The following is a 15195-nucleotide window of genomic DNA, read 5'->3' on the forward strand; positions in this document are numbered from 1 at the left end:
ATGGTAGGGCTGGCCCTGACAAGTGAGTAAGAAGGAGTGTACTCAAATTGTTTGTGTGAAGGAAGATATACATGATGAGCCAACAAGAACTGTACTATTCTTTGAAGCCCTGTTAAACTGGGTGGATGTTTCAAGGACAACACATCTGGCTAAATTGTTATGTGTGACATGGGGCCTGTGCTTATAGCTGTTGGGTGAGTACTGGTAACCTCTGGGACCATCCCTTGCTTCTCAAGGTCCTGCTGTTGACTCTGTTGGCCCTAGAAACAAGGTGGTGTTAGGACCCAGCAGCAAGAACAAGGTGGCAGCAGCAATTTGATGTTTCAACTTTCCGTCATTCTATTTAAAGGCTTTCCTGAGTCAGGAGAGCTGAGCTGCTGTTGATGACAGTTTGCTTCAGGCAACCCTGGAGACTATTGAGTAGAGGGGAGACAACACAGCAAGAGGACAAAATGGACACTGATTGCAACTCCGAGTATGAGGATGGATCACCTGATGTCTCTGTAGAAGAAGAGGAGGAAGATGAGGCCCCAGAAGAGCGGCTCACTAGCAGGTATTCTGTCTTCCAAAGGGAGCAAACTCTGGCACCTGCTGGCTTTCACAAAGCTTTGGAAAACTAAGCTGGGGGACGTGGCTTTGTGCAAATCCAGTGTGTGGCATCAAAGCAAATGAAAGCTGTATGAATGCAGGGGAGTTTTCTGATGAAAATGCAGCTGGTTGTGATTCTGAAAAGTGGCTGGTCTGTGTTCTGAAGGCATTTTCTATTTAAAGACCTTGCACTGTGCCAGTTGGATTGGCATCTCCTCCTGCTCCTCTCTTCCTAGCTGGCTTGTCGTCATTACATATCAATCTCAGTTACTCTAGGGGCATGGGAGGGGGAGAAGTGGAGTAAAGTCACAGAATCCGAAAAGCAGGCATTTCATGTCTTCTTTTAGAAAATAATAGATGGAGAAATTCAATCTCAGAGTTTGCTTTTAGGCAATAAGAAGGGGCATGTTGAAGACTTGAATTTAGAGACTATAAACCCGTTCACTTACATATATGTTTTGACTCCATACTCCTGCTGAATGGAGTAGATCTCAAGATAAGACAACCTCTGTATCTGTGGAAGGACAAAATTTTGCAATGGGGAAAATGGCAGGGTCTCTCTCTCTAAGAATTTGGACTAAAAAATATTCCAACCACAAATCAACTCTGTAATGCTTATAATACAAGATGAGGGAGAGGACTTCACCCTGTTGATTCCCTGTTGGATTTGTCTGCAAACTTATAAGTTTCAACTTAATTTAAGAATCAACAGGGCGAAGTCTTCTCCTCCATCTCATAAGCATTACAGAGTACATTTGTGGTGGTGTTAGTTGGTGTTAGTGTTAAATTAACACTGAAATCAGTGTGGCTTGATTTGCTGAAAGTGGAGGCTAGTAGTATAGAACCAATGAGTTTGAAAGTATCTTGAGGGTCATCTTAGTCCAAACCTTTGCTCAACTGGAAGGCAGGACACATCTACATCACTCCTAGCAGATGGCCACCCAGCCTCTCAAATATTTCTGTTTTAGCTCATAATTTTCTCCTGCAGATATAGAGACTATCCTCTGATGTGTAGTTGTTGTTGTGTGCCTTCAAGTTATTTTCAACTTAGGGTGACTCTGTCGTGGTTTTCTTGGCAAGATTTGTTCAGGGAACATTTGTCATTGCCTTCTTCTAAGTCTGAGACAGTGGGACTTACACAAGGTGAGCCAGTGGGTTTCCATGGCTGAGGGATTTGAATACTGGTCTCTGGAGTTTTAGTCCAACACTCAAACTACTACAGGACAAAACTGCAAAACTGGGTTGTTGTTTTTGTTTTAATTTTGTTCTTAGTTATGCTTGCCCTACTGCCTCCTTTCTGCATGTTACTCATTGTATGTGTGAGCTCATTTAGCAGTAAACTGAAATGCCACAGGAATCTTTGTAAAGATTGCAGAGTGTTTTCTGGTTTTCACTATTATTATTTATTATTAACCTTTATTTATAAAGCGCTGTAAATTTACACAGCGCTGTACATACAATCTTTTTAATTGGACGGTTCCCTGCCCTCAGGCTTACAATCTAAAAAGACACTATACGGTGTGTGTATAACTCATGATTTCTGCAGAAGTCTACACAATTCATGATTCTTGCATCACATTGTGAATTATAATATTTACTCCTTCACAGCCTTTTAACTGATGGAAAGCTAAAAGCCATGGTAATTTGGACAATACAGTCAGCCCTTCCCTTACGTGGGGGGATCTGTTGTGGATCCCCCCATGTAAGGGAAAAAACATGTATGCTCAAGTCCCATTAGAAGTAATGGGGTTCATGCCTATGGCATGGCGTGAGGCATGCACACACCCCATTACTTCTTCTGGGGCGCATCAGCATTTTTTCTGGCGTGGCTTCCAGCGTATACTGGAATGCACTGTATAAGATTGTAAGAGCCTGCTGGGTTAGACCAAGGGCTTATGTAGTGTGGCATCCTGTTTTCCTCAGTGGCCAATCAGATACTTATGAAAAGCCCACAAAAAGGACTTCCCATTGGCCCTACCATTTTGAAAGTGAGACAATTATCTCAGGTGGTAGATGCTAAGGGGAAGCTTTGGTGGCAGGCCCCTTATGAATCCCTTAGCTATTTTCCCACTGGTAGAAGATGGAGTGGTGTATGCCTTGTCGCTTTCCAGCACCTCTTAAAGTAAGTTAGACATAACTCATGCTGTATGGGGCATCCATATTTTCATATTTTTATATCTGGAGCCAGATATGTTCTTAAGAGATCACAATGAGTTTTGGAACACCAGGGAAGGACACATAGTCCCAAACACATGTGAAGGACCCTGGTAATACCAGAATAAAAGCTAAACAAGTTTGCTGATCTCTCCATCCTCCTCACATAGAAACAAAGGCAAAGGCCAGTAACCTTGGACACAAGCCACTTCCTACCTCCCCGCCTCCATGTTCCCAGCCAACTTCCTTATCCATCTATTTTGGGGTTGTCCTAAACCCAATAGATGTTCTGTTACTCTGAAGTTAAAACCATCAGTCATTCCAGAATCCCACTGTCAATCTTCTAGGAAGATCATCAGGTCATTGTTAAATTGCAAGATAGCATCTAGCACTCTTCGAGCCTAGGATCAGAGATATAAATATCAGTCCCAAATCTAGTATCCTCACACACAGCTGGCATACAGTTTGTGCTCACGGTCTGTCCCTGACTATGCATGTACTGAGAGTCTCTTCTCACTGTGTCATCCTCATACACCACTTGAGTCACATCCTGCTTTCCATGGTTTCCTCTTCAGGACAGATAACTATTACCTCTCTACAACTCTAAGCTCTCACTATCCAATTTTCATAGCTCTGTATGGTGTTGCTGTTTGAATTACTATTGTTTGTCGGATTGCACTTCTGCATATTTTCCAAAGGGGGGGGGGATCTTTATTGACCAAATTTGGAGGCTTCCAGCAGTCAGTACTAGTATAAATAAGTGGAAATGATCCTCAAAGTTACCTCCTTGACCTATGCAATCCCCTAACATTCAAAGCAGACTCCGACACAATAGGTGGACACACACTTGGTGGAGATCCCAACAACCTGTATCTGCAGCTTGCCTCTAATTTTGGAAGTATCACTTATTTTTCATGCTTCGTAGCCACTGTTAAAGGAGCTCACACATGTAGTGGTTTTGAGTCTTGGGCAAGGATTTTGGGAGATGGTGTGAATTTCTGTTCAGCTATGGAACCCACTCTACATAATAAAACATATGATGAAAACCTTATGACAGGATCTTTCTAAATCAGAGTTGAAATGAAGACACATTACAATAACAGCGAAGCTACTGTAACATATCTATCCTCCAGGAATTAATCCTACATTTTAAAACTAAGTTGTTGGTATTCTTGTGTTAGCATAGCTGAAGTCTGAGGAATTTTGAATACCTCAGTATTAAGACCTCATAATCAGTTCTAGCTGGGATGGAAATGTAAGCTGCTCTACAATCAGGCAACTGATCAACATTAGTATTGCCTACATTGAGGTAGCCAATAGGTTTCCAATATCTCAGGGTGCCACCTGAAGTCACAGTGAATTGCTGAGGTTCTTGGGTTTCTGGACAGGAAGACAAATCTCAGTGTGACTATCAATAGGAAAAAAGGATGTTTTATTTTTGTTTGTGAAAAGAGATGGGCAACTGTGGAGGGCACAGGGCCATTTCCCACCATGCCCCTCCAGTGGGCCACATTGTCGTGCTTCAGTAAACTAGAAGTAACACTACGTCACTTCCATCCACCATTTTGACTTGTTTGGAGGCTATTCTGCCCCCCACACACACACACACACCAGATTTTGGGAAGGAGTGGAGGGAAAATGAGATTTTGGGTCAGTTTGATTGGTTTCAGGCAAAAGTAGATCACAGAATAAGCGGTATTATTTTAAAAAATGGATCTGGGGGCTTTGGAGGCTTCAGAAGCTATCCTTTGGGGTCCCAAGGGCCATATGTGGCCAATGGGCCACACTCTGCCCAACCTTGTTCTAAAGCCTTGGCACTCATTTCTGGCCATTCCTGGCTAGTGCTAGGGCTTTCGGGCTCAGTGTAAAAGTATTTGTTAATGTCTTGCATTTGTGCATTGTTAATGTATGAAAAGCCAAGAATAATAAGGGAGGGGAGAGGAAATATGGTGGATGTATGCACTTGAGTCCACTATACCATTTGGTGCAACATAGAGAGAAAAGTGCCACTGCTATGACTCATGTGCCTCTTTATACAAGCCCTGGCAATAGTAGCATAGGGCTTGGGGGAAAATATCAGAAATGTCAGTGTGCCTTGTAGAAGCCAGAGCCACAATGGAGGGCCTGAAAAAACCACCTCAGGTGTCTTGCTGTAGGTAAAGCTCTGTGGAACACGAGCCCTAGTAGGAATGGTGGCAACTTGTGTAGCTTCTATGCTCAATCTGTTGCCCGACTGGCCATTGAAAAATTGCTTCTTTCTCCCATGGTTTTGGATTGCCATGTTTCCTGATCAGGCAGGCCAAATTCTGGCCCCTTTGCCCTGAACAGCTGACTCAGAAGCATTTCTGGCCCCCATCTCAACCATCACACAAACCCTTCTTCTATGCCATCACAAAAACTCACCCTGTGATAACTCAAGGACTCGAGAAAGGAGTACAATTTCACATGCTGGTATTTCAGGATAGGAGCACTACAGACATGGTATTTGCCCTCAGACAACTGCAAGAGAAATGTAGAGAGCAGAACAAAGGACTCTATGTAACATTTGTCGACCTCACCAAAGCCTTCGACACTGTAAGTAGAAAAGGTCTGTGGCAGATCCTGGAATGACTAGGATGCCCCCCCAAAATTCCTCCAAATGATCATCCTGCTACATGAAGGCCAGCAAGGTCAAGTCAAATATGGTGATGCTCTCTCGGAGCCCTTTCTAATAACTAATGGTGTAAAACAAGGTTGTGTTCTTGCTCCAACTTTATTTACAATCTTCTTCAGCATGATGCTCCAAAGGGCTATGGCAGATCTCAAAGAAGAAGACAGCATTTATATACGCTACCGTACTGATGGTAGCCTGTTTAACTTAAGCTGCCTGAGGGCCCGCACTAAGACTCTAAACTATCTAGTCCGTGAGCTGCTTTTTGCTGATGATACTGCCCTTGTTGCCCATACAGAAGCAGCTCTGCAGCGCCTCACATCTTGTTTTGCAATAGCTACAGAACTCTTTGGGCTGGAAGTCAGTCTGAAGAAAACGGAAATTCTCTACCAGCCGGCACCACAGGAAGAACACTACCATCCCCACATCACCGTAGGCACATCTGTGCTTAAGTCCGTCCAGCAGTTCACCTACCTGGGAAGCATCATCTCCTCGGATGCCAAGATTGATAAAGAGATCGATCACAGACTGGCAAAGGCATATAGCGCATTCGGAAGGCTTCACAAAAGAGTCTGGAGTAACAAACACTTGAGGCGAAGCACAAAAATCAGTGTGTATAGAGCCATTGTACTGTCTGTTCTCCTCTATGGGTCTGAAACATGGGTCACCTATCGCCAACACCTATGACTCCTCGAACGCTTTCATCAGCGCTGTTTACGCACAATTCTAAATATACACTGGACTGACTATGTGAAAAATGTTGCTGTCCTCGAGCAAGCAGGGATTACCAGCATTGAGGCCATGCTATTGAGGACGCAGCTGCACTGGGCAGGACACGTTTCTAGGATGAAGGACCATCGCCTCCCCAAAATAGTATTCTACGGTGAACTCGCCACGGGTCAGCGTAAGAGGGGCGCCCCAAAGAAGAGATACAAGGACTCCCTGAAACAACATCTCAGGCTTGGCCAGATAGATCACCAACAATGGTCCTCCCTGGCCTCGCATCGGGAGGCATGGAGACGCACTATCCATGATGCTGCAGCCTTCTTCGAAAGCTCACGCCGAATGAGCCTCAAAGAGAAACGACAACACAGAAAGAACCGCAACCTGGAAACATCACCCAAGGAGACTTTCTGCTGTGCTTTCTGTAACCGGACCTGTTTATCCCGAATTGGCGGCCTTTTTAGTCACCAATGCGCTTGTACAAAGCGCGGGATGAGTCCTTCCTGAATCTTCGTTCACGAAGCAAAGCCAGAGAGAGAGAGAGAGAGAGAGAGAGAGAGAGATTTCAGGATTAAAAACCAAGGGACAACTCCTTAACGTCATAACTGGAGAATATCTTACCTTATTCTACTAGAATGGTAGTATTGGCAGGGAGCCCAAGGGTTCTCTAGTCTGATCCCCAGAAAATGCAGCTAAAAGATCCCAAACAGCTGGTCATCAAATCTTTGTTTAAAAATATTCAGCAACCTTTGTTTAAAAATATTCACCACTACCTTTTGAGGCAGTCTGCTCTACTCTACTTCTACATCAGAAGTTATTCCTAATGCTTAGTCAGAATATCCTTTCTTTTGATCCAAATATGTTGGTTCAGATCCTGTCCTCTGGAGCAGCAGAAAAAAAGTTAACTGCATCTTCTACATGACAGCCCTTCAGAGATTTGGAGATGGCAATCGTATCATCTCACAGTCTTCTGTGAGCTAAACCTGCCCAGCACTTTCAACAACTCCACACAGGCTTGGTTTTCACCATTTACTCTCTTGGTCACCCATATCTGGATATGTTCCAGCTTGCTTATTTCCTTCTTACAATGTAGTCCCCAGAACAGGACACAGTATTTCAGGTATCCAAAACAAAATAGAATGGTACAATTCCTTCCCTTTATTTGAATATTCTACTTATATTGATGCAGCCTGGAACGGTATTAAAAGTTCGTTTGTTTGTTTGCTTGCTTGTTTGTTTTGGCCATTGCACCATGCACCAGCAGCTTGCTGTCTGTTAAGACTTGTAGATCTTTTTTATAGCTCCTGCTTTCAAAAGCCAGGTGCCACCCTTAGAATATCTAAGTTAAGCATTGTACAACTTTAGATGAAGGCAGTACAGTGGGCCCTTGATATCCTCTGGGGTTTGGATCCAGAACCCCCTCATGAATATCAAAATCTGTGGATGCTTAAGTCCCATTAAATACAATGGCATAATAAAATGGTGTCCCTCATATAAAATAGTAAAAGGCTTGCTTTTGGGAATTTATATATATTTTTTAATATTTTCAAGCTGTGGACACTTGAATCTGGGATAAAAAATCCATGGCTACAGAGGGCTAACTATATTGGGGCCCAACATCTTCACAAACATGTTTGGTGAAGTCATGAGGAAGGGTCTTCTTGGTGGCTGTTCCCAGGCTATAGAAGTTCTCATGTTGGCTGATGATTGTTCCCTTTTTTGTTCTTCTGTCAGTAGCAAAATAACTTTTCATTTAAATAGGCTTTTGGCCATTTACTGGCTACTACATACGCGTGTATTCATGAAGGCACTCTACTTTTATACTCATGTATTACATTTTAAATGCTTGAATTGTGTTTAACTTAGTGTAGGTATACCTCAATTAACAAAGCAGATATGTTCCTGGGCTTTACTTCTTTAAAATAAACTTTGGTACCAGAGACAGAAATAATATGGAAAGGATAGAGAGAGGTTCGTGAAAAAAAGAAGAGCAGTTCAACACGTTATCAGCAAATGTTTATTCAAAACTAACTTTATGTACAAGTGAAATAAAACAAGCAGGTCAGGCAAGCCTTAGATAAATAAAAAAATATATTAATAATAATAATAAAATTGAATCTCCTGTATGAGACCACTTGAAAGCTCCTTCCAAAGTAAAGAAGTAAGAAAATATGTGTGAATGAAAGGAAGAGAGGAAATGTGAGAAAAGGGAGTTAGTGTTGAAAGAGTAAAGATGGATGGGTAGAAAATGAGATGGAAACGGTTGATGTTAAGGCTTTATTTAACTTTTGTCATGCAGAAATATGTAATAAGAATGTATATAATGTCACATAATATTTTAAAACTTAATAAAGATATGAAAGAACAACAGTAAAGAGACTATGGTGCTTTACAGACTGCCCAAAAAGGGCGGTCTGCCGGTGCCGTCATTTGCTGCGCGGAGGAGCCCCAGCGGCCAAATCACGCGACTCCTCCGCACAACAAAAAAGAAGCTTGCAGTGTCATAATGGCGCCGAGACGTGCGAACGCTAAGCGTCCGCTATGTCAAAATGGCGGCGCCCATGTAGAATGCCATTTTTGGATGCCCCTTTCTAACCCAGGTACGTGCTGTGCACGTACTTTCCGCCCGTGCGGAACGGGCCTATGGCACTGATTATTTCTAATAAAGTGCTTCGTGTCACTCCCACTCTCCTATGCAGGATCTCAGCTACTATTTGCAAATACAAATAGCAGCTGAGATCCTGCATAGGAGAGTTTTTAAAAAGTCCTTCTTCCAAAATGCATCTCATGATGATTTTTTTTTCTTCAACAGTCTCCACTTCTCCTGTGATTTCCATTTTGGTGGCAAAACTTACAGATCTATGTTTTTTCAACATGCAAGGGTAGCTGGTGAGGAAAGCTAATCTGCTTTCCCCATGCTCTTCATACATGCTCAGTAAGGGATTTTGGAGGCAGCTGTTTATCTTGCCTATTGTACATGAGCACGCGCAGTGACAGTAGGGTCACCAAGAGTAGAATCAGGTTTCTCAGGTCAAGTTTTATTGCATTGTTTACTGCAAACACACTGTTGCAACCCAACACCGAAAGTCTGTCTTTTTCAAGCCCTTCTTCACCATCTTCCCAGTGCCAATACAGTCAACCCTTCATATTTGTGGCTTTGACTTTTATGGATTTCATTATTCATGGATTTGATTGGTCTCTCTAGGAAACTCTAAGTCCTCCAGCACAACTTTGCCAGAAGCTGATCATAGAGTCACATTTAAAATTATAGAATTTTAGATGTATTCTATTTTAATCTACTTTATAACCTGCTTTGGATCCTTCATGGAAGAAAGGCCAGAAACAAAATTTTCCTCTAGTTTTTCCTGTCTAAATGCAGGACATTAATCGTTATTGGCATTCATTTTGTTAATAGTGGACCAGTTCTCCAATTTGGTAAGGTCATCTTGAATCCTAATTCTGTTTTGTGAGGTATTTCCTGCTCTTTAGATTTTGGTGTCATCTTAAAATTTGATGTATGTCCCTTCTTTCTTGGCATCCAGCTTATTTATAAAGATGTTGAACAACGTAGGAATGGTCTATTACCCAAAATGACGTGCATTAGCACTTTCTCAATTTGGTGTGTGCTGAATTTAGTTCAAGGGGTGATGGTGGTGACGTTTTGGTTCTCTATGAGGAAAAAAGTAGTCTAAATTCACCATCATATACAGGGTGAAGATAATTTGTTGTTGTCTTCAAATCAGTTCACACTTATGGCAATCTTATCATAGGTTTTCTTGGTAAGATTTATTCAGAGGAGATTTTCTACTGCTTTCCACACTAAGGCTGAGTGTGACTTGTCTAACTGGGTAGTGGGTTTCCAAAGCTGAGCAGGGAGTCAAACAATCCTGGTTGGGGATGCTAGGAATTATATTTCAACATATTTTGGAGAACTACCTAAGGAAGAGAGCAGCATTCTCCCCACTAATGTTAAACTGTTTCAGGCCTTTGATTGTCAAGTCATATTTTTGCTTTAGCATGTGAGGATATATGGCTTTCAATTTCTTACACACATTTTAATTAGTAAAATGGGTTCTCTGTGTGTGTGTGTGTGAGTGTGTATCTTACACAGACCAATGGAGATGTGATTAATGGAAATGACTAATGTGATTTGATAAATGTGTTGAATGTGTCTCTGGGAACTCACCCAAGTTTTGCCTATGCTTCTTTCTTATAACTTTTCACAAAATGTGGCCAGAAATTCATCTTCAGGATGAGATCAGATTGGATTATGGATGTGAGAGTGCAACACAGCCCTTTCTGCCATTAGAGACAGCCACCTCAGGCAGCAGATTTTGGATGTGTCATTAAAAGGCAGCAAATTATCATATATTGTTGTGATTGTTATTTACTAACAGCAAGTGGAAAGGGTGCTTGTGAGATTTGTTGCCACAGGTGCCAAAAATGTGGTGCTAGGGGACAGGGGAGGAGGCAACATTTGCTCCTTTGTTTCTGCCAGCAAAATGTCTTGGGCCAGCTCTGGAGAGCAAAAGACTCAAGTTGTCTTGCTGTTTGCTTCATACTGCTTAAAGTGTACTTATGACTCAGTACAACCCAGAGGTTGAAGCAGGCACTACAGTCAACCCTATGCATCTGCAGGGTTCCATTCCTGATCTCCCCATGGATGCCAAAAAACCATGGGACCTCAAGTCCCATTGGATTTAATGGCTGTGTGGCCATGCGCACATGCCACTATTTGGGAAATTGGGACAGTCATTCATGGAGACTCCAATCCACAGATGGCAAGTCCACAGTTGGGGTGGACAAACTATACATTAGGGATGTAAAGAATGCTCACAAATTTTCAAGTCATGTTGAGAAAATGGCAAACCTCCATGAAATTTATTTATTTTGTATTTTGGGAAGTTTTTGAGGAAAAAAATCAGGTAAACAAACCTATGTGTGTGTAGAAGAGTATTACACATGGTGTGTGTGTGTGTGTGTGTGTAAATTGATTTTTTGCAGAAAAATGTTCTGAAAAAAAATCACAGAAAAATTAGCAAAACCTTTTCGTAGAACCATTTATTCTCACATGTGAGAATGAAATATTGTGTATATTCATGTACAAGTCTAGAATGTTTAGTCAAAAAAGTGACCCAAAAACCTTCAGTTGACCTATCCTCTGGTAAATGATAATTCAGTACTTTAACTCTTATCGAAAGAAGAACCATTCCCTTCTCTGATTAGAGTGGCAAAAGGTGAGAGCTTAGTCCATCCCAGGCATACCTAAAAGATGCACCAACTCCCTTCTACCAGCAACCTCTGCCTCTTTGCTAGCTTTTTTGAATGCCTGGGTGGGAAAATGGCAGCGGTGGCAGCTCTTTGTGCTTCCCCTCAAAGGAATGCTGAAAGGAACTGAGATTTGAAGGATCTGAACAAGGCATTTGTGTATGTCCAGCATTTACTACTAAACCAATGGTTTTCTGAGAGAGCATTTGACAAGATGAATCATAGGTCTGTCAGCACGCTCTGGCTCTATGATCTCGTATTCCAACTTGATGTTCAGTCACAGACCTGAGTGCAATCCTGATTTAGAAGGAAATTGCTCTACTGTTTTGTTGGAACTTGCTTCTGTCTTGACTGTCTGCCAGAGCTAAGACTGGCTGCCCAGCCTCATATCATCCTACAATGGGAAATTTGGTTCATTCAAAATAAAACTCAGAAGACATGCTAGTGAAGCATGAGACACTGATAGATTGCAGTAAGCCTGGACAATCTGTTTTCCACTGTACAATAGGTTAAAGAAGTGTGAATGTTTGTTGCTGCTACTGTATCTGGTCAATATTTCTTCTAATTGAGCCAGAGTTCTTATACTCTGTACTGTTTTGTGGGCGTAGAATAGAGGCAGTGTTTGAAAAGGATGTTTATGCATATAATCCAGCATAATAATTATTCCAAAACAAAAATAATGACCACACATGGCTGACATAATTTTAAAGTCAGTGATGAAGACATGAAAATAGAGATTTTCTATACTTTGGCTCAGTCATAAATTAAAATGGAGACTACAGTCAAGAAATCAGAAGACTAGGACTTGAAAAGGCAGCTATGAGTAAACAGGACAAGATCCTTAAGTTCAAAAAATAGATAATTTAAATTCTCAAGTCAGAATCATGCACACCATTTCTACACACTGCTGTGAAAGCTGGATAGTGAAGAAAGCTAGCAGGAAAAAAATAAACTCATTTGAAATGTGATGCTGGCACAGAATTCTACAAAAACCTTGGACTGCCAATAAAGACAAATTACTGAACCATAGATCATAGAATCTGTCAATGCAGGGATATACAAGTAAAGCACTCCTGAAATCAGCCCATCTAGTTCCTCCAAAGATAAGAGGATCTTTTTTGTATTTTATGTGTACTTTTTCCAGCATGCTTGTAATGGGCTTTTAGTCTTTTAATAATGAGATAATAATACTAATAAATACTAATAATACTAATAAATTTGTTAGAAAAGTAAAAAAGAATTGTTCTCTCTCTCTCTCTCTCTCTCTCTCTGTGTGTGTGTGTGTGTGTGTGTGTGTGTGTGTGTGTGTGTGTGTGAAAATAACATCCCAAACACTGGGAAACATGTTAGGAAATAAATTATGGGGTCAATTGTTCCAGATCTTACATCAGGTGTGAGAATCATGTGATCCTTTAGATATTTTTGGACTGCACCTCCCAACAGTGTTAGCCAATATAGCCAATGGGAGTGCTGATTGTTGCAGTTCAATGTTTTTTGGAGGGTTTCACAATTCCCACTTCTCTCTTCAGTACATCTAGACTGGCATTTTGTCTCACTTCAGCACATGGCATCCTTAAGCATATGCTGAAGCCCCAGTGCTTAACGAGGATCAGTACTGATGCCAGGCATCCTGGAACGGTTTTTAAGATGTGTGGACTCACCACTTTGGGCAGGTCATTGTTAATATGGACTAATTGCAGATACATTTTTACAAAACAATTAAGACATTATACACTACTTTAATAATTACAAGTACTACAGCAAACAAGTTGAGATTTCTACAAACTGAGATTCAGCATTTCTGAAAAAGAAAACACTTGCAGTTCCAGTTGTCCTAGGTGCTCTAGGAGAAATTCCAAAATGACTGACAAATATCTGAATCAAAACAGGGGCCATGATTCTGCATTAGATACGTAACCATGGTGTTGTAGCTACCATCCATCTCCAAATCCAACCCACCCAAACCCACCTTAATATCCAACTAGCTGCACCAAAGGATGGAATTCTTTGGTACTGGTGAGTAGGGCACTGAAGGATGATGTATCCAGCCTCCTCCTACCAGCAAGCTACAATGCAAGAAGCAGAAGCAGGGTGTCTTGTCACAACTCTTCAGCACACCACAGGTGTACCACAGCCATCCTGTCACAACTCCTCAGCATATCACAGCTCACTAGCAGGAAAAGGCTAGGCAGATCCTTCATCCTTCAGTGCCCCAATTACCAGTGCTGCAGAACTCTGTCCCTCAGTGCAACTGCCTGGAAGGTTTTGGAGTCATTATCATGGCAATGGTATCAAGAATGTAAATATGTACAGGATAAACTTATAAGGGCACAAGTCTAATTTAAAGCATCATAACTGACTACAGATACCAACTAAGATCATATTAGCACAATTACAAAAAGTGACACTGCTTAGAATGTGCCACAATGTCCAATGATACCTCACTGATTCTAAGATTCTTGGATAGAATCTGAATTATTGACCAACTTCAGTTGGTAACACCTGGTGGACTGTACAGCTGGTATAATAATAAATTACAAAATTAAGTAAATAATATTTAACTAGTGTGCTATAGTGGTTTGAGTGCTGGACTATGATTCTAGAGACCTGGGTTTGATTCCCTGCCTGGCCATTAAACTGACTAGGTGACCTTGGGCAAGTCATATGCTTTCAGCCTCAGGGGAAGGAAATGCCAAACCTCTTCTGAACAAATCTTGCCAAGAAAACCCCATGATAGGGCCTTAGAGTTGCCATAAGTGAGAACTGACTGAAAACCACATATGCAGCAAGATGAGGTGGCAAAAGCTAACTGATAAATCTGGAGTCATGGTTCATATTTCTATGAAAATCTGTGTGTGTGGATGTTGTTTTAAAAAGGCAAGTTTCAAGTTGGGTATAATTATAAGACACGTCTGAAATAATGTTTTCATATTCACACCGCCCTCATGGTGTGACCACATCTGAAATACTTTATATACTTTGGATCACTGCACTTGAAAAGGATATTTTCAAGATGAAAAAGATAATTAAAAAAATGGCCAGAGACCTGGATCAGCTAAACTGTGATAGCAGATTGTATGAGTTGGTTTAATGTAGGGAAAGTAGCATCTAATATCCTGTCTGATTTTGGAAGCTAAGCAGAGTCAGCCCCAGTTAGTACTTAGATGGGAAACCACCAATGCAGGGGTAGGCAACCTTTTTGAGCCGGGGGCCGGGTTGCTGTCCCTCAGGCGACTGGGGGGGCCGAAGCCGGGGGTGGAGCCCCAGAGGCCCCCTGCCACCCTCGGAGCCATCCTGGAGGGCCCCAGAGACGGCAGCGGGCCTCCTAGAGGCCCGCTGCCTCCGTGGCCGCCCATCGCAGCTTTTCGCCGCTCTGGGCATCACCATTTTGGGCAAAAAATGGCGGTGAAGTCTCGCGCGACCTCGGGGAAGGTTGCGCGAGACTTCGCCACCATTTTGCCACCCAAAATGGCGGCGCCCAGAGCGGCGAAAAGCTGTGATGGGTGGCAGCGGCGGCGGCAACAGCAGCCAGGGCCGGTCGGCAGGCCTCCGCGGGCCGCATCCGGCCCGCGGGCCGGAGGTTGCCGACCCCTGCTCCAATGGATACCAGGTGCTGTGGACTATATTTCAGAGAATGGAACTGGCAAAACCACCTCTGAGTACTCCTTGCCTAAGAAAACCGTATGAAATTCATGGAATTGCCATAAGTTGACAAGTAACTTGAAGGCATATACTTACAATGTAGGGAAAAAAAGTATGTCAAAGTAGACATGATAGAGATGTATAAAATTATACATAACTCATAATCCTAA

At 42.2% G+C, this 15195-nt stretch overlaps 1 protein-coding gene across 2 annotated transcripts in view; it reads left to right on the forward strand.

Moving 5' to 3' along the window:
* The first annotated feature begins 367 nt into the window (after nucleotides 1–367).
* Nucleotides 368–15195, forward strand: part of CMYA5 (cardiomyopathy associated 5) — a 94532-nt gene continuing 79704 nt past the window's right edge. For both annotated transcript variants that reach the window (XM_089494774.1, XM_089494778.1), the window contains exon 1: nucleotides 368–553. In XM_089494774.1, the coding sequence (XP_089350900.1) occupies nucleotides 384–553 (170 nt within the window). In that variant the 5' untranslated portion in view covers nucleotides 368–383. The remainder of the gene's footprint in view (nucleotides 554–15195) is intronic.

The sequence above is a fragment of the Sceloporus occidentalis genome, unplaced genomic scaffold (assembly GCF_023333645.1).
Source record: "Sceloporus occidentalis isolate IW3139 unplaced genomic scaffold, rSceOcc1.0.p SCAF_1, whole genome shotgun sequence".
In the NCBI taxonomy this organism is placed as follows: domain Eukaryota; kingdom Metazoa; phylum Chordata; class Lepidosauria; order Squamata; family Phrynosomatidae; genus Sceloporus; species Sceloporus occidentalis.